General features: G+C 34.8%; 1 protein-coding gene across 4 annotated transcripts; it reads left to right on the top strand.

The window, feature by feature from the left end:
* The first annotated feature begins 1,281 nt into the window (after nucleotides 1-1,281).
* LOC123919686 (E3 ubiquitin-protein ligase listerin-like) lies at nucleotides 1,282-21,084 on the top strand. Of its 4 annotated transcripts, XM_045971664.1 has the most exons (16): nucleotides 1,282-1,531; nucleotides 1,598-1,724; nucleotides 3,019-3,081; nucleotides 4,227-4,304; nucleotides 4,587-4,678; nucleotides 5,266-5,368; nucleotides 6,550-6,702; nucleotides 8,125-8,777; nucleotides 8,896-9,370; nucleotides 9,956-10,485; nucleotides 11,399-12,089; nucleotides 12,400-13,081; nucleotides 17,215-18,248; nucleotides 18,622-19,080; nucleotides 19,728-19,958; nucleotides 20,254-21,084. In XM_045971664.1, exons 1-16 carry the CDS (start codon nucleotides 1,476-1,478, stop codon nucleotides 20,479-20,481), a joined length of 5,655 nt encoding a protein of 1,884 aa, XP_045827620.1. In that variant the 5' UTR covers nucleotides 1,282-1,475; the 3' UTR covers nucleotides 20,482-21,084. The 4 variants fall into 4 exon arrangements, with proteins under 4 accessions (XP_045827620.1, XP_045827623.1, XP_045827621.1 ...); XM_045971667.1 differs by lacking the exons at nucleotides 1,282-1,531; nucleotides 1,598-1,724; nucleotides 3,019-3,081; nucleotides 4,227-4,304; nucleotides 4,587-4,678 and having other exon boundaries at nucleotides 5,266-5,358; nucleotides 6,605-6,702; XM_045971665.1 differs by lacking the exons at nucleotides 1,282-1,531; nucleotides 1,598-1,724; nucleotides 3,019-3,081; nucleotides 4,227-4,304; nucleotides 4,587-4,678 and having other exon boundaries at nucleotides 5,266-5,358.
* Nucleotides 21,085-26,845: the final 5,761 nt, after the last annotated feature.

Below are 26,845 nucleotides of genomic sequence, written 5' to 3'. Positions count from 1 at the left end.
AATTAATTAAGTTGAGTAGCATATGAAATACTCAATTTATGTGAAATATGTGTTTTAACGTATTTGACTGGCTCACTGGATAATGATGATTATATGAAAATCCCAGAAGGATTTAATTTTCGTAAGACACATATATATTGGAGAGATGACTTAATAAACATGAATAAGTCTCCTTATATACTCGAGCAACATCTATATGCATGTTGTATAATATTCCTGTTGAATATTTCCAAGTGAGAAATATGAAAATGACAATTTGTTCATTTTAAGAAAATATTTGGCAATGAATTTGATATATTTAAGATTTATGTCGATGATAAAAATATGATCAAGAGACTCCTGAAGAGCTTGAGATATTGTCATTTCTTACAAAATAAGTATTTGAAGAATATTTTGTGAATCATGAAGTTTATATACAGAAGGTTCTAAAATGATTCTATATGAAAGATAAAATCAGTTACGTTTTGTAAGATCACCGATGTAAACAAATGTCATTTTAGAGTTCGAGTAAATGATGAAGAACTATAATAACAATCTCATGAAATAAAATGATGCGGAAAGTTTAGCACTATATGAAATAGATCAAGAATGTGATTTGTTTTGAAGTACGCTATTCACCAGATACAAGGGGTTGTGATTTTTCTAATAAAGGGTTTTTGCTACCATTCAACATGAAGATCATATCACAAACACTACTAATTTGAAGAATATAATAACGAAGATATAAGATTGTCAACACGTCATCACCAATCGTCAAAGCTTTGGAGCAACTAATATTGAAGATTATTTGACATTTTTCTTCTTAGATATATTTGTATTTATCAGGGGGAGATATAAATATGTTATGCACTCTTTTTCCCTTCACCATGGTTTTATCCCACTGAGTTTTTCTGGTAAGGTTTTTAATGAGGCAGTTCACACACAAAAGACTATGTACTCTTTTTCCTTCACTAGGATTTTTTCCCAATAGGTTTTTTTCTAGTAAGGTTTTAATGAGGCATATCCTCAATGGACATCTAAGGGGGAGTGTTATGAATATATTAGTAGATGTCCATTAGTCTTGACCCATATTCATTGGCCCATATATTGTCCTATAAATAGAGCATATGATACAATGTGATATACACCTTGAATAGAACAATACAAGAGTCTATTCTCTCTTCTCTTTCTCTCCTTCATCTCTTCTTCTCTATTCTTGTTATTCTCAATAAATATTCATAACACTTTTAATTTTTTTTTAATTTTTAAAATTTTTTTTTTGCAGTATTTTTATTTTATTGTAAGACATATGATAGACTATGGTTTTGTTTGTTAAACGCAATTCTTAATTTTGACTCACCCAAACGATCGTCCACAAGTAGAACTGTAGAACAAAACTCGGGTGTTTCCCTACAACAAGCTAAAGCTCCCGCAGCTGACACAGTCGTGCAGCACCGCCACATCTCAACACTTTCTCTATACACCAAACAACAAGAATGGGTAGACAAAAAGGAGAAGGTGCTAGAACCAAAGCACGTCCTTCAAGCAGCAGGTAAAATCAACAATCCTCTCCTTTCCTCAATCCCTAATCATCTTATCGATTTTTTCTCCTTCGCAGTCTTGCCGCATCGCTTTTATCTTCAGCTCCTTCCTCCGCCGCCGCTGCCTCCGTTGGATTCGGTGGTTTTGTCGGTAGCTCGCGTCTTGATCCTTCTCCTTCAACCGAAGATTCTCTCCCTTTGGCTGTAAGTGTTCTTGATTCCATTAATTTTTATTTATTTAATGTAAATTGGTATGATTTTGTTTCATAAGTTTATTTTTAATATAATTAGGTATAGTTTTGTGTTCATAACTAGGGTCATGTTTCAATTGACGTATCTCTGAGTATCTGAGCTTTATCTACTTGAATAAGTTTTGTGAGACTGTTTTGTAAAACTTATGAAAACAGCTTATGACATTTTTTATAAGTTTTTTTCAGCTTATTTTTGTAAGTTCTCCAAATTAGCTTATGAAAACAACTTATAACGTATACCAAAGCAATTAACTTAACCAAGTAATTGGGCTCAAGTGGTGGCTCTGGGGAGGAACAATTCTTGGCCAGATACTTACTTCGCAGCCGAATTCATGATTACCAGTGCCCCATTCCCTGAGAACCGGAGGGTTAACACAAAGCTAAAAAAATTAACCTTATTTTATCTTTTGTTATAGAAATATCTTATGTAAGCTTTATACATAAGTGGTTATAATGATAAGCACTTGTGCTAAGTTGCAAATAAGCTGTTTATCCAAATAGGGCTTAGATAGTAAATAGATTAACTTACTAGCATGACACTGTTGCTGCTACTTACACGTGTTTCTTGACAAGAATGAGCTTGAATTGGAAATGGATTGTCCCTTTACTATTTGGGGACTTTGGTGTATTTAGGAGATAGATAAATGATTAAAATGAGTTATTTAGATGAGAGAGAATTATTGGCTATGAGAAATATAGAGACAAAGTTACCAAAGGTAGATAATCTTTATCTGCTTGAATCAACCTAATAACCTATGAAATAGAGAAACTAGACATGACACTGACACATAAACACTAGTAATAATTTAAGAAAATAAAAGTGATTGAATGTAATGTAATCGTGGAAGATTACTTGTATGGTCACAACCCAAATAAATATAATTTGGACACACACATAAAAATACACATCATTTAACTTTGTCCTCTTCTAGCTTTTTTCATGCGTATGTGCCCAAATGATGTTTATTTGGGGTTGTGATCACCACACAGGACTTTCTCTTACATGTGACAGTGTCTGTAGTGTCGGACACCAAGGCACAACTTTGATCTCAAGTGTTTGGCGCTACATAGGAATTAACTATCTTTCATGTGTTCCTTTGTTTGTCTGGGTTTTTATGCCATGAAACTGTTTTCCACTTTGACTTGAGCTGTTGAAGCTGGCTAGAGTGTTAATATTTCTTTCTCATAAGTTTTTTTATGTCTCGCCTCAATGTGTGGTATTGTTTGTTACTTTCGTGCACACGCAGGATGTTGATGGTGAAATTGCGGTTCACTTGAAGAGGCTAGGCAGGAAGGATTCCACCACTAAGGTAATTTTGGATCAATCTCGATAAGAATTTGAGATGTCATATATATGTACATATGGCACAAGCTCAAGTTCCACTTATTATGATCTTTGTATCTATTCCTCTTCTGATACATCGTGTTCAAATCTGCTTTAAGTTTGTAAATTCGTGCTTTTAATAACCAGTAATCGTAGATTATGAGTGTTGAATAGATGCATGCTTAAGTTGAATTGAGAATCATCAACCATTGGCCCGTTTGGATTGACTTAATATTTGAGCTTATGCAAATAAATAAGCTTTTATGTATTATTGTAAGTTTTCCAAGGTAGTTTATGAGAAAATAGTTTATAAAGATACAATTTTTGTTAGTGAAAACTTATGTATTATTTGCATAAGTTATTTTCATAAGCTCAAAAATAAGCCAAATCCAAACGGGCCCCATTTGTCATTTTTAAATTTTTGTTTTCTGGGAACATGATGGTGCCACTTTCTTAATTAAAAACGGAGGTTTGCTGAGTTTTTGTGAAGCTTGTTCAATTACTGTGGTGATTATATCTCGGCACTTTGCATTGTATATAATAAGACAAGGTGCTGGAAATCACAGATATGCATACATGTGGTATGTTGGATGTATGTTTAGTTGCCCGATAGGCAGGATTTGCATCGCTGTTCTTTTCTCAGGAGTGTCTTTGGTCATGCTAATGCACCTGTACTATCATGAATTTACTTAGCTCTTGAAGTATGGACATAATCCAACAGGTTGATAACCAGTTTCTGACGGTTCGATTTGTCACCTTTGCCCAAGCTTTGGGGCACCGTTTTTAACACTAAAATCTGTTGTGCAATCTTCCTTTTATTTCGTATATTTTTTAACTGTGATTTATAAGTTTCTAGGCTGTACCTTTTTGTCCATATATTTTCATTTATATAATTTATCATTAGGGCATCATAGCTGAGCTTCACAATGTATAGTTGATTTCTTCCTCCTTATGTTTTTCAGTCTGTGACTGCCATGAGTCGCGACTCCATACATTTACTGTTTCTACTAGTAGTTTTGCAATAAATTAATCAATGATTGCAATCATTTTGCCTGGTCGTGGATCTCTTCTCTTATTTATCTCATTAGCTTTTTATTTACAATTTTTTTTTTATATAATATTTTTTAACAGCTTAAGGCGTTGTCAGCTTTATCTTCGCTGCTTCAGCAAAAGTCAGCAAAAGAAATTGTTCCAATTATTCCTCAATGGGTATGTGTTTTTAATATATACTGTATAGTTATTTATATGTATTAGATTACATGCTTGTCTCTGTATTTCCTGCATTAGGTCTCTTTCCCTTCATATGAGGAACATCTATGTGTTGACCGTTGAATAAGTTGTTCTTTTCAATGGCAATTTTCGTTTTTCCCATATATAAAACAGAAGAGTTTTATTCCCCCTCTAATGGTCTAGTAGTTCATAAATGGTCTTGTCTCAATTTTTGAATATACTTATTTAATATACTCGATCATTTAATTTGTTTTCGTGTAGGCGTTTGAATATAAAAAGCTGTTGCTGGACTACAACAGGGAGGTTAGGCGGGCTACTCACGATACCATGACCACACTTGTAACTTCTGTTGGGTTAGAACTTGACCTATTCTAATGAACATTTATTCATGTTTCTTTCTTGCATTTGCCACTGTATAATTTTAAGTTTTTGAACACTTGGGAATTTGATAAGTTGTTGTTGCTTCCCCTACCATGTAAGTTTTGCTGATTCATTCCTAGGTTCTATATCAAAACATGCTCCCCAATCATAACATTTGAAGTTTGAACTCTTACCATTCAATTTTCTGATTGGTAATAACTTATAAGTTACTTGCATCAATAGCGTATGAAGAAGCCAAATATCTTTTGGAAATTGGTGTCTACATTCTATTCCACCCAATAATAAACAAAGCATGATTCCAGTTTCCACCAGGCTTGGATATTTTAGTCTACCAAATATACATACATTAAAGAGCTGTTTTTAACATGTACCTACCTACCTACCTATTCAACTGGTTTTGAGCATATCTTAATTTTATTGAATTAAAATTATTTATGGGTTTAATATGTTTTTGGTTCTAAACCTGATCCTTCTGAAGTCTTAATATTCCATGAATGAGTGAATTAAATTCATTTAGTCGGTGACTTGTTGTTGACTTCACTTCCCACACCCTTCTCAGGAGAGATTTAGCTCCGCATTTAAAGACTTTGATGGGACCATGGTGGTTTGCACAATTTGATCCAGCTTCTGAAGTTTCTCAGGCAGCAAAAAGGTCTTTGCAGGTTTGCTATATTAATTTTATCTTACGTTCTATTTTAAATGATTTCTATTAATTATTGGTGTTGAGAAGGAAAAGAGACAAAACATGTGATGGAATTCGTGCGTTTAACATCAGAGAGTACAATATATACGAAGAGTCATAACATGGACATCAGAGAATGACCTTCAATTTCTACCATCATAGTCTTATGCTACTAGTGATATGTTAGGCGGAGACATGTCCAATGCCAATCCACAAACAAGCCTTACTTTTTCACTGGGATCCTTTGAGATATTGTGTTAGTTTGTGATATCAGCATAAGGATGAACCATCTGGAAAAATTATTTTTAATTGTAAATGTAAGCTTTGGAACAAATAGTAGTTGCCCCAAGTTACGTCAATAAAATCCTCTAATTTTTTTACTTGAGTTCATTATCATCATATCATAAATAATACATCTCGAAGGCTTATGCATGTTTTTCCCATGCAGACCTGTGTTAGGAATGCTCATATTTTGAATGCTGAAAATCATGACAGAATCCTGAGATTGTGTTAGGATTCCGGGTAATAGAATGAATAGTACGAATACTTTTATTGAGAAAATAAGAGAATAGGAGAGAAAACTCTCCTCCAAGGGTTCTCCCTTCTACAACAGAGCCAATGCTCTATTCACTTAAATTTTAAAATACTCGATAATGATCCTCCTCTATTCACGCGTGCTCCCATTTATACATGATACTTTCTGACTAATCAATTAACTAACTTCCTTAACTAACTCCCTGTTATTCTATATCCTAAAACATTGTTGGAAAAGGTTTTTCGTTTTGGAAACTTCAGTGTGATATAGAAATTTGTAAAATGGCTTTGTATTCTCTGGTCCTCTTCTACTAACGTTTTTGTTATACTACCTGGTTATGTTTCAAAAGTACAGTGATAATGTACCAGAAAAGAAAGTAAAGTTTCACCAACTTATTATTACACTTAAATTGAAATATGCAGGAGTCATTTTCGGTCGCAGTATCTCTAAAATTTTAAATATGTTGTACTCAATTGCATTTTCCTGTATTGTAACATTTATTCTCAGTGTACAGGACTGCCTCAGTATATTCTCTGATGGCAGCTTTATGCTTGTACCTGCATAAGTTTGTCAAATTTGTGCCACATGTGATTTTTGTTTTAATCCTTTGTTTGAATATGTATTAGGCTATCTTTCCAGCTCAGGAAAAAAGACTTGATGCTTTGATTTTATGCACAACAGAAATATTTATGTATTTAGAAGAAAACCTAAAGCTCACGCCACAAAGTTTGTCTGACAAAGCTGTAGCCAAGGATGAGTTAGAAGAGATGTACCAGCAGGTATAGAATGAAAATCACTTTAATATACTTGTAAATCAAAGTCTTGAATTTATTGTGTTCTATATGGTAAATCATGATTGTAGGATGTCTTATATTGGTATGAAAGGATTTTAAAATAGTGATTGAAATCTTGCTCTGGGTTTGAATAGCTATTACTTCATGGTAGCACGGGATACATAATTACTACAAACTAGGTTAAATATGTTTAGCTCCAATAAAATTATGAATCTTTCATGCTTGTCCCTATAAATTTTTTTGTCCTTTTGTAGTCACTAGTCATTCATTTTATAAAAACGGGGTGCTTTTAGAGGGAATAATAGTACCCAGTTTTTAAAAAATGAGAGACTAAAAGACCCCATTTTTATAAAAGGCAGGGATTAAAAATTTTCTAAAATAAAAAAATGGATGGACGGAATTCATATTTAACCCAAGAAACTAATATTGTGCATATAGCTAGTTTTAAGTTTTTTATATTATCTTTTTCTCTAATGTGTCATATATTCATATTATCCTAGTGTCACAGGAGAAAAAGGTTTACCTAGAAATGGAAAGAAATTACTTGACTTTATTTTCATTGAACTCCTCTGGCATAAACTAAAATTACTGTAGCTGCATTAAGCTTGTTAAACACAGTTCCCCTGTTGTGTCCATGCGGGATTCAATTATAACCTACTTTAGTTACTATCTTTGGCATAAACTAAATTTACTATAGCTGCATTAAGCTTGTTAAACACAGTTCCCTTGTTGTGTCCATGTGGGATTCAATTATAACCTACTTTAGTTACTAGCTTTTGTCCTCTACTTGGATTAAACTTTATTGGCACATAAGTAAATAGTAATATGGAATGGATGGTTTATGGTCTGTACTTTGCTGCCCATCGTCTTGGCTATGTAGTACCTGGTTTGCTTGGCTGTTATGTTGATGCAATGCAGAACCCAAAATATTCTGTCATACACTAGCTGCAGTATAACAATGAAATTCACTGCCAAACAATACATAAAATACTTTGTAAAGAGAGAACAGTGAGCAAAATTCTAAACTCACAGAGCTAAGGGATATCAAGTCCATGGCCAAATTTCATCACAAACTTTCCTTTGCATTCCATGCCTCTATATTTCAAACCTTCCATTGCCCTTTAGAACAGCCATTCAGCATAACAGACCCCCCTTCCTTTTGTTTGCCACTAGTACCAGTCTTACTTCATGATTACACTCTCTTTACCTTTGTGCCTTGGTTGATTTGACCCAATATTTAGCCCAAACTCTCTTGGGTTTATTACATGGTCCATCTTCAACCCAGATAGCCTTATCTTTGGTTACAGTTTAATAATTCAGCGTGTGATGTATCCTACTTGTTCAAATATTCTTTTTGAACGATGTACTTTTACTTCATGAAATTTATCCTTTATTTTGGTCTTACAGGTCATATCATCAACATTATTGGCATTGGCCGCTCTTCTTGATGTTTTAATTTTCCCGCAACAAGAGCAACCTGCTTTTGAGAATACAACTACTGAACCAAAACATGCTTCAAAGGCCAGGGTGGCTGCTGTTTCTTTTGGTGAAAAACTGTTAACCGATCATAAGCACTTCCTAGATTTTTTGAAGTCTCAAAGACCTACTATACGTTCTGCTACCTATACTGTATTGAAGAGCTTCATAAAAAATATGCCACATGCTATTACTGAAGGAAATATAAAAAGTCTTGCGGGTGCAATTCTTGGTGCTTTCAACGAGAAGGATCCAAGTTGTCATCCCTCAATGTGGGATGTAATATTACTTTTTTCTAGAAGATTCCCAGGGGGCTGGAGTTCCTTAAACGTTCAGAAAAACATATTGAATCCCTTTTGGAATTTTCTTAGGAATGGGTGCTTTGGTTCCCAACAGGTCTCATACCGAGCTTTGGTTTTATTTTTAGACAGCGTGCCTCCTAAGGCTGTTTCAGGGGATAAGTTTTTTCTCGAGTTTTTCAAAAACTTGTGGGTGGGAAGGAAAACTTTTCTATCAGCAGATAGACTAGCATTTTTTCAGGCATTCAAAGAATGTTTTCATTGGTCCTTGAAAAATGCTTCAAGGTACATATTTTTCCTTTTAATAGTTGCCTATATTTGGATTCATTTACTCCATGCCTATGTCTGCCCTATATTCATTTTTTTTTCTTCCTGTAACCAAACTGTCTTCTAATTGTATTAGATATAATGATGGAGAGGACTCAATCAGTCATTTTCGAGTTACTCTCGTTGATAATATCGTAGTAAAGCTTATGTGGCGGGATTTTCTTACAACTGGAAGCTCCAAAGGTTATGATATAATCAACACAGGAAAAGAATCAGATTCATCCGAGAAAAATGTTTCTCATAGCAAGAAAGCGGATATGCTAAATACGAAATGCTCAAAGCCCTATTTGCAAGAGTTGCGAAAGTGCTTTGTTGAAATCCTTTTAGGCATTCATATATTAGATAGCAATCTGCTATCTGTTTTTACTGTGGAAATTGAAGATAATTGTATGAGTGTCCTTCAGCAAGCAGGCAATGTGGAGATTGTTGAACAAATCATATTGTTCATGTTATTGCTGGAGCAACATGCAGTAATGAATGGTGCAACTTGGCCCTTGGCCTATATTGTTGGACCGATGCTGGCAAAGTCTTTCTCATTCATTAGGTCTTCTGTAAGTTGATATTACTACAAACTTGTTTGCCACTATGTTTGTAATTTTTTATGTGATATACTGATATTAATTATTGGGTTGATTGTGAAAATTTTGGTATTGACACCTGTATTATGGAGCATATTCTTCAATATATTTATCTTTGTCAATTTAGAGTTCCGGTTCCTACATGCTCACATTGTAATTATCTTCTGGTATAACCATTTATATCTTAATTATGCATATGGAGTGGGAAAAGGTTTTGCTATTGTAGAATCACTTAATCAGTCTCTTTTTCACACTTGGTGATTATGTCTTAGGTTTTTTAACACAAGTAATTTACAATATCTTGACAAAGGTGGTATACCAAAAACTTTTTTGGTCCTCAACAAGAGACTGATTCTATGCATAAAGTATATCATCAATTTAAGGGAATTAATTAAGCTGTCAACTCTGTTGTAGATTTAGCCTGTTAATAAAAAGGGGGTGACTGTTGCATAGGCTTATGTTATTTTTTAATTTTTTATTATTTGGATGATTGTTTTAAAAGAATAAATGGATGTTTTCTACCGAGTTCTTCCTTACTCACCTGGTTTTAAATATCAGGATTCACCAGATACTGTGAAACTTCTATCCGTTGCTGTTTCAATATTTGGACCACAGAAAATGGTCCAAGAAGTTTTCAATCAGAAAAGAGGGCACTGTACTAATCAGCTTTCATATGGTGGGGATGAATTATTAGAAGCTGAAGACTTTCTGCAAATCTTCAAGAACACTTTTGTCCCTTGGTGTCTGCAGCCAAATAGTTTCTCGACCAATGCTCGTTTAGATTTGCTGTTGGCCTTGCTGGATGATGAGCATTTCTCAGAACAATGGTCTTTCATCGTCAATTATGTGATTAGCCAAAATAATTCTGGATGCCCGGCAGGTTTGGTAAACTCTGACCAAGCAGCAATGTTGGCCATGCTCCTGGAAAAAGCAAGGGACGAGAGTATGAAGAGGAAGGCGAGAGATGGTTCCAGTTATAGACCAGGGACTAATGCTGAAGATTGGCATCATGAATGTCTGGAATCATGTGCTATCACTGTTTCTCATTCTCTGCCTCCACATAGCACTTCTCATGTGCAGTTAATATGGTATGTCAACAAAGATTTTTCATATGAATTCATGCAGAAAATGTCTTATACTATGAATTTGTCACCTGTTGAAACTTAATTTCAACAATGTAATATACTCATCTGTCTTCTTTCTGATTTAAGTTCGGTTTTCTTCATGTATAAATTAATCTTAGTCCCCATGCCTTGCATGCATGGGACAGTCTGAATATGGATACAGCAAGAAAAGAAATCGAAAAAGTCAGCTAGAAATGGAAGGCATCAGTTGGTAACAACTTACATATATTGTTGTATTAGGGAAATCTCGTTCTGTTTTTGGGGTTGTTTTGTCATAGTACTGTTTTTTTAGGCTGTTAGAAAGCCGTAACACCTCAAATTTGAGTTTGACGGATCTGAAGTTTTTTGGGGGTTTTCTGTCTGTTTGAAAGCCATAGCATGTTCAAGTCTGATCTGGTAAGGGTTATCTTAGAATTTTGGGTTGGGCCTAACGCAACCACACAAAACTGGCTTGTTAGGTGAAGATTGGCCCCACTTATAAAGATATCTTCAGGCCATCTATTGTTCAATGTGGGGCTTTTAACACACTCCCTCACGCCCAACACTATTGTGCTTGGTGCGTGGATATAAATGGTGGGTGGCCCGATAGCAGAAACCTGATTGTAGGTGGCCCAATGGATCTTAGAGGAGGCTTTGATATCTTAGAATTTTGGGTTGGGCCTAACTCAAGCCTACAAAACCAACTTGTAATGTGAGGATCGCCCCCACTTATAAACATATCTTCAGACCATCTATACTCCAATGTGTGGGACTCTTAATAGGTTATTAAAAATAAAAGGCATATTTAGCTATTTAAGGAGAGCACTATGCGAAGCTGTATATAAGATTAATTGGCTTGAGTGGTCTTGACTCTGACCTTAAAACTTTTTATATGCAGCTCCCTTCTTGGTGGTTTAACAGAAGGAAGATCTATTCCTTTTCTGTCCAGAAATGCATTGAACCTCATCTATGAGGAGATTCTGAGGAAGTTAGTCAGTTTTATACAGGATTCGTCTTTTTCATGGGTTCATGATGCAGCTTTTGTGTTAAGCAATGATGCAGAAATCTCTGTAGACCATGATAGTTCTCTCAACATTGTTGAGATGGCCAAGTTCTCTCTTGAGATACTCGATGGTAGTTTCTTTTGCCTGAAGACACTTGATAGGGAAGGTGGAATTGTATCAGGAATTTTATCAGCAATATTTGTCATTGAGTGGGAGTGTAATTTAAGTAAAGCTTTGGAATATTCACTTGATGACAAATCAATGACCAAAGCCAAAGACCGACAATCATTTGGGGAATATGTGTGTGCTTTCCATAACAAGATAAATGGCCACTTTTTAAAAAGCTTATGCAGAGATAACTGCCGGAGGATGTTGAATTTCTTAATTCAGTCAGTCAAGTCTGCAATTTTTGTTGAAGATAGACTTGTTAATGATGGAATCACATCATTATGCTGTACATGGGTGCTTGAAGTTCTTGAGCGTGTCTGTGTGGATGAAAGTGATGAACTCAATCTTCTGCATCAGCTGCTGAGCAAAGATGAAAGATGGCCTGTGTTTGTAGTGCAAAAATTCAGCTCAACAAAGGTATTCACACATTTGGTTATTTGATAGTATGTAAAGTAGAGTATGTTATTTTGGTTTATGTTGCTATTTATATTGGGATATCAATGTCAATATTGGTAAGTGAGTGACCTGTCGTAGGCTTTACCAGCCAGATAATCTGCATTTTTTAATGCTTTATCCAATATTAGATAGTATGTTACAGATGGAACAAGTGATAACTTGCTTATATGATATATTATAATTCAGACATATAAGATGTAGTTGAAGATCCTGCCGAATATATAAAGAAAACAAAGTAGTACTTCTAATCTGCAGTTTTTACTGTCTGCAGGCTCCAGGACACCAGAAATTCGTTGCTCTAATTAACAAGCTAATCCAAAAAATTGGAATAGATAGAGTTTTTGCTGGGTGTGCAACGTCTGATTCACCTATGCTCGAAAGAAATCAAGTGATTGCATCATCTGCATGGCTAGCTGCTGAAATTCTGTGCACATGGAGATGGCCAGAAAATGGTGCTATGTCTTCTTTCTTACCTTCACTGAGTGCATATGCCAAAAAAAGTGATTCTCTCCACGAAAGCCTGTTAGATGGCGTATTGAGCATCTTGCTTGATGGTTCTCTCATTTATGAAGGTGATAGCACAAAGAGTTCTGTGAGTATGTGGCCAGTTCCAGCTGATGAAATGGAAGGAATTGAAGAACCGTTCTTAAGAGCGCTTATTTCCTTTCTGTCTACTTTGTTCAAAGAGAACATATGGGGGATTAAGAAGGCATCATATCTTATTGAACTTCTTGTGAATAAACTCTTTATTGGTGAAGAAGTAAATACAAATTGTCTTAAGATTCTTCCTTTGCTTATTAGTGTACTTCTAGAACCATTTTATGGATATGTACAGCCTGGTAAAGATGTTCAACCTTGTTCTATAGAAGAAAACTTTGTGCAAAACATCATTATAGACTGGCTTGAGAGGGCTCTAAAGCTTCCACCTTTGGTCACATGGAAAACAGGACAAGGTAAATTCCTCTTTCTTTAAAATTGAACACGCTACATGCTAATTCCTGAGTTCATTTTTTATCAGCAGGTATAGAAGGTTTAACTAAAATTAACTAAAATTCCTGGGTATTTGTGTTTGCATTTATGGCTTGTGCTTATTTGAAATATTGCAAATATCTCATTTCGTTTAAAAAACTTTTTTAACATAATTTTGTATTCATTTTTTTTAAACACTATGTTAGGAACCAAATTTTAGAGAAAATAGAAAAGTATTATTAATGATTAAAAGGAAAATATTACAGAGATTAAATCCCTATAATCCCAGAGCTAAGCTCCTCAGAGAAAGATAATTCTCTCTCTGCCAAAACCTTTCGTTTCCTAAACTGAGAAAATACTGAATGCCCTTCCCTCTCTCTCATTCTCCTTCTTATAACAAACCTGATCACATCATTTCCTCACACTCACTGCCACATCATTATTTACCTCTCCTTATATTTTGATAATATCACTCTCCACTTAAACGGATTTGTGCAACTAACTGTCCAATTAACTATTTGGGCCTACACTCTCATTTGAGGTCCTAACAATACCTCCCCCTTGAAATAAAGACTTGTCCTCAAGTCTGAGTTTAGACACCTGACTTCTAACATTAACTTCCTCCTCCCATATCGTTCTTCCACAACTACTCTTCGGCACGGCACGACACTGTAATGAGAACTTGAGAGTAGTATTGTTTCTTCCATAAGCTCTCCTTTTGCAATAGTTACTGAAAAACATGTTCCTCCCACCTGGATCCCACTGTTGGGAGTTGGATGGTCCGTCTTCAAACACTTGAACTCTCCACACAGTGCTGCATTTGGGAAGCAACCTACAGATATTCTCTTTTATTTGCAAAGTGTGTAATCCTCCATCACTCTCAGCTGGGTCAAAGAAAATAACAAGTTCGTTTGAAATATCAACTGTATCTAAGGCCACCTCATCAACAGATTGCATCAACATGAGTAGATAAATTGTTGTGTCGTCCACCAACAAGAATCTTAATATGAGGAATACCAACACTGGCAGGTTAAAAACCTCTTGTGTCAACCCTCTAAACTGACCAAAAACTTTCCCTTTGTAATAGTAATTGGAAATCAAGCATTTCTCCCCAGGATCCCATTGTTGGGAGATTGATGAGTCAACTTCAAACCACTAAGCTCTCTGCATAGCTTCACTTCCACTACATCTGGGTGACAACTTGCAATTACTTACTTCCAAATTCCAATAAGCCACTGTATTATCAACCCCAACTCCCATTAAGAAAACAAGTGCATTTGAAGCCTTCAGTATATCAAATGCTGTGACTCCTGTATTACCCAGCAGTGTGACAAAAGCATTGGTTATAGAATTTTCCAGCAACATAATAAAACAACTTGATATATCCTCCATAAAAAAAAAAAAAGTCTATATGAAAAGATACTAGTGAGGATACTATATCCCTTTTCCTATTCATTCCAATGATAGCAAGAACTAACATCTCAGTTGCACAAGATTCTTTCATTGGCTTCCTCACCTTCCAATAATAACAATACCTCAAAACCTTGATGTAGAAAATTGAGGTGGAGCACACATAAGTACGTATAATATTTGCTGAAGAAACAAACCAAAGGGTGCGGCAGATGTTCTTCGATTCCATGCATTGGCCTACCCAAGGACACCAATGATCTAAACACTCAACACCATTGATGCAAAGAGAGTAATATGAACAATGAGAAGGACAATACAACATATAAGTGTCACCATTCTTCACCTTTATAGGAAGCTCATTGACCATTTCTTCATCTATTAGAAGGAATCCAAGGTCTACTATTTGCCACTTCTTAAATTCAATTGAGGCAGGAGAGTGTTTCTCAACTGCATCCTTATAGACTAATGTCTCCCCCACAAATGAGACCAAGACAAGATTGCAGTAAACCCACTTTGGCAGTGCTCTCAACAATGGTTCATTATTTTGCAAATGACTTGATGTATGAATTAGAAACATATTTGAATCATCCACTGAGGCTTCTTTTGTGACATCAGTATCCTCATTTTCATAATGCTTAGCTAATATGGGAGTTTGAAGTCTAAGTGCACGTGTCAGCAACTGCTTAACAACTCCTAGTTGAAATGGGTCACAAGCATTTACCATGACTTTAAACTTGGGTTGTAGGAAGCAACAATCAATTTTATTTACTGTAGTAGATTTTCCAACTCCAATAGATACAACAACATATGGTTTACTTAGCTCTCTGGCAGCATGAATACCCATCATTATGTCAAAAGAATGATTAGGAATTAGAATAGGAACAAAACCTATTTTCATTGCCGCATGCACTAATGTGGACATCCTTGTAAATGAAACTAATACTCCTATTTTTCTTTCAGAACTAGCTGCCACGTATTCAAATAGTTTCTTATCTATCTCCTTAGCTTTAATTTGGGTTTGACACGTTAGTTTAAAAATTAGCTCCAATTCTCTAACCTCAATTTGGGTTGACACATTAGTTCCAAAATTAGCTTCAGTAGACAACTATGCAACCTCCATTGTTTTTTCTCTTGGACCCAGTCACTAAGATTAGTTTGGGCCTGGCCCAATAGAATAAGACAAGTATTCAACTTACGGATTACCGAGATTGCCCCTTGTTCCTCCTCAGATTCGCAAGTTCCTTCAACCGAGAGTCTTCGACGATGGCGGTTGGCGGCAATTCTTCGTCCGGTGGCTTGGCTGGTGGTATGATTGTGATATAAGAACAACCCACATGCCTCTTTCGTAAACTCGCCTTCTTCAACTGCATCGGCTTTCTCGATGGTTGCTTCCATGGTGATTCGTTCATCATCTCCTCCCACAGTGATTCCTCTGATCGTGGATGTACAGAAATCCCTGGGTTCCACGTTTGGTGAATCACTCCGACCACGATGTGCAGATTTGGATCCGGTGGTTTTGGTTGCGACGGAACCGTAACAACTGAGTCGGAGTATGGAGGCTCTAACAGGTCCATGGTAGTTCCGATAGCGGTTCCGACAGTTCTGGTGGTGGCTTGGTCGAAATCGCATCCCCGTACTAAGAAGCGTCTCGATCCGGTGGCTTCGGCTTGGGAAGCTCCTTAACTGATGAACCCGACGGCTGCGGTGTATCAACCACCATTGTATGACTCTCCGTGACACTTATCCTTGTGCGATCTGCTTCTATCTTCTTAGGTGCTACATCAAACTCAGTCATCGATTCATTGCAATTTGCACCAGAGCTAAGTCCTCTTTCCAAATCTTCTCACCAAAGCTATGGAAAATGTTTTCCAATCAGCATCTAAGTTCTACAGACACCATGACTCACATCATAGCTACCCCTTCCATTCTCATGAAGGCCCATTGCACCTTGTCGGAGGAATAAATTTTCTGCTCATCAATGATCCTTTCTGCTGTAACGATCCACCCCATTGGGTCTTCACCCACAAATTCTGGCAACCATTCATCCATGAAATTGTACGACTCTTCCATCTCCATCTCACACTGGCTCTCTGTCGATAATCCGGCAGGTGGGACCATTTGTTAGAAACCAAATTTTAGAGAAAATAGAAAAGTATTATTAATGCTTAAAAGGAAAATATTACAGAGATTAAATACCTATAATCCCAGTGCTAAGCTCCTCAGAGAAAGTTAATTCTCTCTGCCAAAACCTTTCGGTTCCTAAACTGAGAAAATACTGAATGCCCTTCCTTCCCTCTCTCTCATTCTCCTTCTTATAACAAACCTGATCACATCATTCCCTCAGACTCGCTGCCACGCCATTATTTACCTCTCCTTATATTTGGATAATATCACTCTCCACTTAATGGATTTGTGCAACTAACTGTCCAATTAACTATTTGGGCCTACACTCTCATTTGAGGTCCTAACACACTACACATGCTAACTCATCAGAGTCCTGAATTTTCATTTTTTATCAGTAGGTATAGAAGGTTCAACTAAAATTATTTGTGTTTGTGTTTGCATTGATGGCTTGTGCTTATTTGATAGTGCAAATAGTTCATTTCGGTTAAAAACATTTATCAACATAATTTTTTATTCAAGAAGTTTCTTGCAATCAATTGTGCATACTATATGGTATTAATGAACTTGGTCATGGCTCTTGTAGATATGGAAGGTTGGCTTCAGTTGGTAATTGCCTGTTATCCTTTCAGCGCAATGGGTGGTCCACAAGCATTAAAGCCAGCGAGAAGTATCAGCCCTGATGAGAGGAAACTTTTATATGAATTATTCCTGAAACAGAGACTTGTTGCCGGAGGGTCTGCAATGACTAACCAGCTTCCAGTAGTGCAGATGCTGCTGTCAAAACTTATGGTTGTTTCAGTAGGTTATTGCTGGAATGAATTTAATGAAGACGATTGGGACTTTCTGTTGTCTAACCTAAGGTCTTGGATTCAATCAGTAGTTGTTATGATGGAGGATGTAGCGGAAAATGTCAATGGTTTAGTTGATGTATCATCTGGTAATTCAGATGTAACGTGTACAAAAATTGAGAAAATTATTTCGATTTCAGATCCTTTTCCCTTAAAGATTTCTCAAAATGCCCTTTTATCCTTTTCACTTTTCCTTAAGCATTATAAGCATCAACAAACTGAAAACGGGGATGATTTAAATACAATGAAAACAGAGAAGTTGGATTCTGCTAAAGATCGGATCATAGAAGGTATACTACGCTTACTCTTTTGTACCGGCTTATCTGAGGCTATGGCAAATGCATACTGCAAAGAAGCTGCATCAGTTATTGCGTCGTCACGGGTTACACATACATCATTTTGGGAATTCATAGCTTCTGCTGTTCTTAATTCCTCTTCACAGGCTAGAGATAGAGCAGTGAAATCAATTTCATTTTGGGGACTAAGCAAAGGAGCTATTAGCTCATTGTATGCTATACTTTTTACTTCTAGGCCAATTCCTTTGTTGCAGTTTGCTGCATATTTTGTTCTCTCAACTGAACCTGTTTTAAGCATGTCTGTTCTTGAAGATAGTCCTTTCAACGCAGACATAAATGCAGCTAGTGACCAGGATTCCAGCCGTTTCGACGCGTCAATAGAAGAAAAGGTCTGTTTGAAAGAGGAAATATCTTACATGGTTGAAAGGACACCTCATGAGGTTCTTGAAATGGACTTACTTGCGGATCAAAGAGTAAGAATACTTAATTTGGAAACATAGCTTACATGATAGGTAATGTCTTAGTTAGTTAGTTAACTAGTGAGCTAGTTAGGGGTGTGAGACGAGAAGCTATCAATAATAGGAGGGATTACAAAGAGTATCTCGGTTTTGTAAGGAAAACTGATATCATTTTCATGAAAGACCTGATTCTTTTCCGCTCTGATTTCCTTATAAAACCGAAGACACTCTAATATGTCCTATTATTTACAGTTTCTCATCTAACACCCCCTAACTTACTGACTGACTAACTCTACCTAGCTAACGAAGAGATTACCTACCAATATGCCAAACATTTTTATGTTCTCCTTTCCATTGGGGCACTAATGGTCTACAAAAATTATTGCAGGTAAATGTCTTCCTTGCTTGGTCTTTGTTGATATCACGTCTATGGTCGTTACCTTCATCATCATCTGACAGGGAGAGACTGATCCAGTACATTCAAGATTCTGCTACTCCAGTTATTTTAGATTGCCTTTTTCAACATATTCCTGTGGAGATTTCTATGATTCAGAGTCTGAAGAAGAAAGACCCAGAGCTTTCTGGTGGCTTAACAAAAGCTGCAAGCGCTGCGACCCAAGCTACCACAACTGGTTCACTCTTGTTCTCTGTGGAATCTCTTTGGCCTATTGACTCGGAGAAACTTTCAGCACTTGCTGGAGCAATATATGGCTTGATGCTTCATGTTCTTCCTGCTTATGTCCGTGGCTGGTATAATGATTTGCGTGACCGCAACACATCAACTGCCATTGAATCCTTTACAAGGACTTGCTGTAGCCCTCCTCTCATTGCAAATGAATTGTCCCAGGTATTGTGTAGTTTCATGTCCACGTAAAAATGTATAGTTTTTTTTTCTTTTTTTGTTGAACTGTTAGATTCTGTTATGTTGCACAATATAATCAGTACTTATTTGGTGAAGGGGAGAGGGAAATGAGATAAAAAACATAAATTAATTGAACATTTTAGTGCAATAGTCAGGTCACTACTGCCATATCATGTTGTATTGTGATAAAGACAAAGCTTTGCATTATTAGACATCAACTCATGATTGAAGCAGTTCCCCTGCTACTGATTCTTATGTATATTTATTAATTTGTTAGTTGTCCACATCTAACAGCGTATGATTTTACTGCCTCATTTGCATTAACTGTGACATTTGCAAGGACTGAAAATTTGTTTTTGTTAATTGTTTCTTAAAGTTCAACTACCAACCTGATTTTATGCTGTAAATTACTGATAATCATTGTTATAGTTACTGAGAACTTGTTTTTAGCCGGTTCAGCATGTAATTACTGAAAAGGACTTCTAAGAGTTGCTTTTAGCTCAAACAGTTGACATTATTTAATCCATGCAACTGTCCTCACCTAGTGAGGAAAAAGTTTTAGTTGTTACTCATGCAGTTAATTTAGTCACAGTCCCGTTCTAATATGGATGTGTATATTGTCTCGAATGCAGATTAAGAAAGCCAACTTTCGTGATGAGAATTTCTCAGTTAGTGTAAGTAAATCAGCAAATGAGGTTGTTGCTACTTACACCAAGGACGAAACAGGAATGGATCTAGTCATCCGTCTCCCTGCATCTTATCCACTAAGGCCTGTAGATGTTGATTGCACTAGGAGCCTTGGAATTAGTGAGATCAAGCAAAGGAAATGGTTGATGTCAATGATGCTATTTGTTCGTAATCAGGTAACTTCTTATAGCTCAGTATTATATTTTGCCATTGGCTTCTGCTGCCCACTTTTGTACAATACCTAGATGTGTAAAAACCCTTTTCGAGTTAAAAGTTAAGATATAAATTACTCTTTTCAGTATGTAGTGAGTCATTAATTTATGTATATCTGAATGACATTGACTTTATTTTTCTGTTGCTGAACGCTATGCACTTATTTTGTGAAATGCAGTAGAAAATACAAATGTCAGAATTAACGACCATTAGATCACATTCTTGATAAAGTTAACAATTTCTTTGCTGTTCCTGCAGAATGGTGCTTTAGCAGAAGCTATTGGAATTTGGAAGCGCAATTTTGATAAAGAATTTGAAGGTGTTGAGGAGTGTCCAATCTGTTACAGTGTCATCCACACCACAAATCATGGCCTTCCCCGCCTTGCTTGCAGGACATGCAAACACAAATTTCATTCTGCTTGCCTCTATAAATGGTTTTCAACTTCTCACAAATCATCTTGCCCCTTGTGTCAATCTCCGTTCTGAGGTTGCACCTGAATCTGAATGATTGAAAACTACCAATTTTGCTTGATAGAGTTATCTACCACTGAAATTATTAGTGCATGGTGAGAATGTGCTGATAAATGAGAATCATTACAATGTTTGCGAATCAATGCTGGCTTACAAATTACTACTGGTTCATGAAAAAAACTTGAATGATTTCCAGCTTTTCTCGGTTATGCTTCACGAGAAGCAGACAGCTCCACTCCTTGAAACTAAAAAGGAAACTGGGCAGCAGTTTTGCAACAATGACATTGGTATGTCATAGTTTCTATTTGAGGTGAAAGATCCAATTCCTTTTACTAATCAATTTATCTTCTCGATTTAGATCTCTCTTGGTGGTTGTAGAAGTTAGTTATGCAAATTTTTGTGTGTGCTTAGAAAAGGTCAGTTCTGATGATAGGAGGTTATCTCAGCAAGAATGTTGTATATCAGCGTTATTATTGATCATGTAATAATTAGAAAATTTGCCCTAGTAAGAATAAGAATAGTTATTATACATCTGTATGGGAAGTATCTATATTAACCATATGATTATAGCGAAGAACATACTCTTAATGAATAGAAATGTTAACACAATTTTTATCACATTATGGTTGAGGTGTAATTTACGTGGGTCTTACTCTTAACAAATTGAGTTAGATTAAAACACGATATCTCAAAAAATGCCTATACTATTATTAGCCTTGAAATTTCCTCTTTAGCCACAAAGTTGTTCTCATGCGCTCTAAAATTCCGTTTTTTACCCGTTCCGAATTTGATGTTGGTTCGGAATTTAACTTCCTAACCAATTTCACATGAACACAATTCAGAATTTATCTTTTGTTGCTTTATCTAATTTGCTTTTTTTTTTTAATTTAATTTAATTTAATTTTTTTCACATCTTTGTTTTCTTTTTAATATAGAAAATTTGCAACACTTCAAGCACCGAAATTTCTACCATAAACTTCATTATCACTCTGTGAAGCTGTTTCTAAACATATTCAAAAGGGTAAGGTTCTTCTGCTTCGCAAAACGTGTCGAAATCTCTTGGGAGAAAGCTTTGTCAGACAAATCCATAGGTTTCTAGCTCTTTAAGTTTTTGAACTCTGGTGTGAGAGATTGAAACAAGGTTTTCGAACTATAGTTGAACGATAGGAATGGGAAGGTCTTTAACTACAACCTACAAACAAGATAGTGATGTTCTTCTTTTAACCTAAATTTCATATTGCCATTGGTTCAATGTGAAATTGGTCTGGAAGCTACGTTCCGAACCAACATCAAGTTTGGAATGTAAGTTATGAACTGGATTTAAAGGTAAAAAATAAATTTTGGGGTCCTTGTTGCAACTAAGAGAACCTAAAGAGCAGAATTCATTAGCCATTGACCTTGAGTCTTACATGGATCTTGCCATATTTCTGATGAGCTACAGATGCAGATCTAAATCGATCCTTGTTACAATGCCATTGCCCATTTCAAACGATGTACCGTTGACTCTCTTTGTTTTATAATAATTGGTTTGAAATGGTTAGTCCTTCTAGGCAAGCTTCCAGGTTTCGAACTGAGTATCTCTGGATTGAAGATCTCAACCAAGTGACCTCTCATATTTGAAATGGTTAGTCAATGTGCATGTATAATGTTGACTTAGATTTCCGTTTCTCTATTCAGTGGAGAAAATGACACAATAACCAATTATAAGTTATTTTTTTGTAAGAGCTAATATAATCTATTTATAATATATTTTGACTTTAAAAAAAGTATAATAATAATAATAATAATAATAATAATAATAATAATAATAATAATAATAATAATAATAATAAATCCTCTCCTCAAAGGAAAGTAATAGAACCAAAGGCATTTTAGTGGGAAGGGAAGTGCACAAATGAATGTGATTCTTGAGGATTTTTGTCTATAGCAACATAAAAACTAAGATCATGCATACCTAAATTCTATTAAATTGGACCAATACTATAAAACTAGAGCCACACATTCATGCAATGTGACGTGTAATGCACCACGCGCAATTCTTCATGTTTTGGTGGGCACTCCGTTAGGTATAATTAACTTTTGATGCTGATGCAAAAATTTACTCACAATTGCATGAAAGAAAGATTTATGAAGCAAATGTTAGTTGGTTCAGTGGTGATTGACACTGAACTTGGTAGGGAAGACCACGGTTGGATCCCCCGCAACTGCATTTGGGAGGGGACTAGGACCACTTGATGTCATAACTCGGCCCGAACTCTAGACTACTAGGGCCCCATTCCCCTAAGAACCAGAGGTGAAAAAAAAAAATTATGATTAAATTTTAATGGAATCAATATTACATCAGAAACATACTCACAAGTCACAAATTATATTTCAAAAGGCCTAAATAAGACAATTTTCTTCACGATTTTTAACTAATGATATTGAATTTTAACTTCAACTCGTTTTGTTTAGATGGAATTAAAACATAAATTCAATTCGTAAATTTGTATAATTTAATTTATATTAGCATCTATTTCAAAATTTCAACTTAATTTTAAATGAAAAATATACCAAAAATCATACCATTAGTTTCTAATTCAACTATTCATCATATAACACATTAACATGTAAAGTTTGAGCAAAAATGGTACCACACTTACTTTTTAACATTTGCCATTTGAAGTTTGAATACAATTATTAACCAAAGAAACAAAATTCAGAGAAAGGGAAACTATTATTGAAGAACCGGACCACTTACTTTTTAACATTTGACCGGTTGAAATTTTGAACAATTTATTAACTAAAAGAAACAAAAATTAGTAGAAGGAGAAATCAATAGAAGTAACATTTGAAGTTTGGACACACTTTCAGAAAGAAGAAAAAATGAAGAGTACTCTGGCATACACCAAACTTGAATTCATGTTGCGTCAGCGACAAAATCACATAGCGTCGTGGTCATCTTAGGGTTTAAAGATCACATTTTCACTTCTTATGGAACTAAAATGTTTTCTAACTTGTTGTTTTGTTTCTCTTCAAAACTTGTCTAGGAAGTTTTTAAAAGTAAAATCATTCAAGTAGTTAAAAACATGTGAATTTAAGAAATTTTATAGAGAGTTTAATTGAATAACTCAAAAATGGATATTTAACTCGATTTAGCACGAGAACCGTAGAATCGATAGAATTTAAGATTGCAAATAAAATATTTGTCAATTGGACAAATCTTTGTTATTATTTTTTGAAACAACCAATGTTAGTAGTTAATCGAACTCGGGTTCTCCCGAACGATATATTATTTGGTGATGCTCATTAACCACTTGAGGCCAATAACTTAGTTGATGATTTCTACCTGGTAATCTATTATTGGTGGATTATAAGTCCTTGCCTGTTAATCTATTATTGGTGCATTATAAGTACTTGTTTTTTTTTTTGTTTGTTGAAAATTATAAGTCTTGGGTGGGACTTTGAAATGCAATATTTTTCACAGCACTAAATTAATAAAGGAAAACTCATTAGAAGTTATTGCTTGCCAAATGTGATGACAAAAAAGGAGAAATCCCATAAGAAAAAACAAATATATATATTACCAACGAGAATTAGAGGAGAATATAATGCACCACGATTATGACTTCTCTATTTTTTTCAGGTGAAGTTTTGAGACCAATTAGAGCTCTTTTAATTGGTTCATTCTTGTTTAGGTCGGTGTGTACATATATCTTATGGTAGGAAATCAACCACGATCTCATGATCCCTAAAGCTTCTTTAATCAAAATTATATTTAATATGAATTAAGTAGCCTAAGATAATCTTTTATATTGAATCCATTGTGAGATATTTTTTTGTTGCATTTTATGTTTTCATTGGGATGAAAATGAAATGAAAGTGATGCATTACACCATGTTTTATGAAAGTGATGCATTTTATGTTTAATCATAGGGTTTCTTTGTGCAGGCATTGATAATCCTAGTAGGTCAACTATCATTAGATTGAATATTAATATACTAATAGTAGTAGGCCTCATATTCGGATGATCTTCTGTTTTAAGTTTTGAAAATTTTCAAAAACTATAATTAATTTCAAACATATAAATAAATATTTCAGAAATATATATAATGTATTTATTTAGTAGTAAATTTAATAATAGTAGTTGAAATTACGTGGTAGTTGACAGCAGACGGATGTCGTAGACAGTGGTTCAGAGTGGTAGTCGTTGGTAGTTAAATTGGTGATCGGAGGTGATCGAAGACCAATGCAAGTGATGGGCAATGGGCCAATGGCTAGATTTGTAGTCGGTTGTGGTCAGATTGAAGAGAAGAGATGGATAGAGTAGTGATCGACGATAGTCACACTAGGATCACACTCCAACTATGCCCCAACTAAGCCGAAGCAGGACTCTATAATAATACTTGTTGAAGAATCATAGGAGTGCTAGGAAGAACAATGGGTCTAGAATGCATCACCTATAAAATTCTTAGAATGTGTTTGGATGAAGTAATTAAAAACTCTAAAAGAAAATTAGAGTTATATATAATTCAAAAGCTAGCTTCAATTGAATTTTCTTCATTTCTATTAACATAGTGTTGGAAGAATTGACAAACATGACTTCTCCCAAAAAAAAAAAAAGAAATAGGGTACGATTCATGGAGTCATCCAATTGGGAGGTAGCATAGCTTTGATTAAAAAAAAAACAGATGTTTTGTTTTCGACTCGAGGATTAGTCATATAGTGATTTCAAGGAACCTAAGTCATGGTGATACCTTGGAGTGCATACTGTGAGTCAAAGATCATAATTACGATGGGTTATAAAAAAATAAAAAATAAAATGTTCATTCTTAGACATTGTTGGGATATATTTATAAACTTTAAGTTTTGAGATAAAAGTATATAATGAAAAGTTATCAAAATGTGAATTTCAAAAACTTACCAAATTTGACATGACAAAAGGTTGAGGGATCAATTTCAAAATATAGAAAAATATGAACCAATATATACAATTTGAAAAATATGGGAAACAATTTGCAAAATTCAGGAAATAAAGGACTAGTACTCAAATTATAGACTTTGATATATTTATCATGTGTAGTTTCTATTTTTCTAAAATATTTATATATCAAAATATAAATTTAGTGCTCCAAAACTCTCTAAAAACCAACTCACAAATAAAGTCTTGTGGTAAACTACGATATTGTGTTCAATTGGTTATTAATGAACTTTCACTAGGATGACTCGTTTGAGAGAACTTGAGTTCGATTTCTAATAAAACTAATTCTTAATTAGAATTTACTTATCTTACAGTTGAATTCTAATTTATTCGAAACCTATTCTCCTAGAAAATTAATACCAAAATAAATAAAGTCTAAGCTCCAGGACATTGCATGAATAAAGTCCTTTGATTTCTTTGAAAGTGATATTTGCTTATTTCGGTACTCAATCAATCCTTGTTGGTTTGAATTTTGGAATCATCTAAATATTTATCTCAACAACATGCTTCACATTATTTATCATTTTTTCTTACTCAAATCAAATTGAGTTTTGTATATTTCATATTCTTAAAGTCATTTTCAATACTACAATATTAAATCATTTAGTATATTTATAACCACTACAAAAGTTGTCCCGTAGTTCGGCCTCAGTCAGGGATAATTTCAGTTTTTGTCCTGTCACTCGGCTCTCAATATGTCCAGTACCAAGAACAATTTAAAATTAAACACAGTACAGTTAAAGTTATTAAATTCAATCCCTTATTTTTTAGCAGATCAAACGCACCATAAATTTCACTATTTTTTAATGAACCATTCATTTATACATGTAAACCTTACCATACCATACCATGTATTTGAAATGGTGCAGAAATGGTGCAGAAAAGTAGTGGAATAAACTAATTAATTAATTCATTCATAAAGGGTGTGTTTGTTTAAGCTTTAAAAAAAAGTAATTTTGTTTTGAAAAAATTTAAAAATTCTTTTTTAGAGATTTTTAAAAAAATCTAAAGCTACTTTCCATTTGTTTACTATAAAAAACATCATTCTTTTTTAAATGGGAAACTCCTACATTTAGATTCCTTAGTTTAAAAAAAAAAATTTCTTGAAAAGCTATTAGGAATAGCTTTTCATGCTGTTCAAAAAAAAAAGAAAAAGGAATAGCTTTTCATTTTGGTGTTAAAAATAATTTGTTTTACAAAATGATTTTTTTAAAAAATCTATAACAAACACTATCAAAATGATAAAATGAATATTTTTAAGAGAAAAATAGATTTTTTCTTAATAAAGTCCAAAACAAACGGACCAAAATATCTTAATTGATATGTCCCTATCACTCATCTCACCTCCAAACCAATATAAGAACACCCTCTCCACCTCCACACCCCATCATTCATTTCTATCATTCTTATATTCTCATA

Source organism: Trifolium pratense, linkage group LG4 (genome assembly GCF_020283565.1).
Source record: "Trifolium pratense cultivar HEN17-A07 linkage group LG4, ARS_RC_1.1, whole genome shotgun sequence".
Classification (NCBI taxonomy): Eukaryota; Viridiplantae; Streptophyta; class Magnoliopsida; order Fabales; family Fabaceae; genus Trifolium; species Trifolium pratense.
Note: the sequence above shows the minus strand (reverse complement) of the source record. Positions and strands in the feature narration are given on the sequence as shown.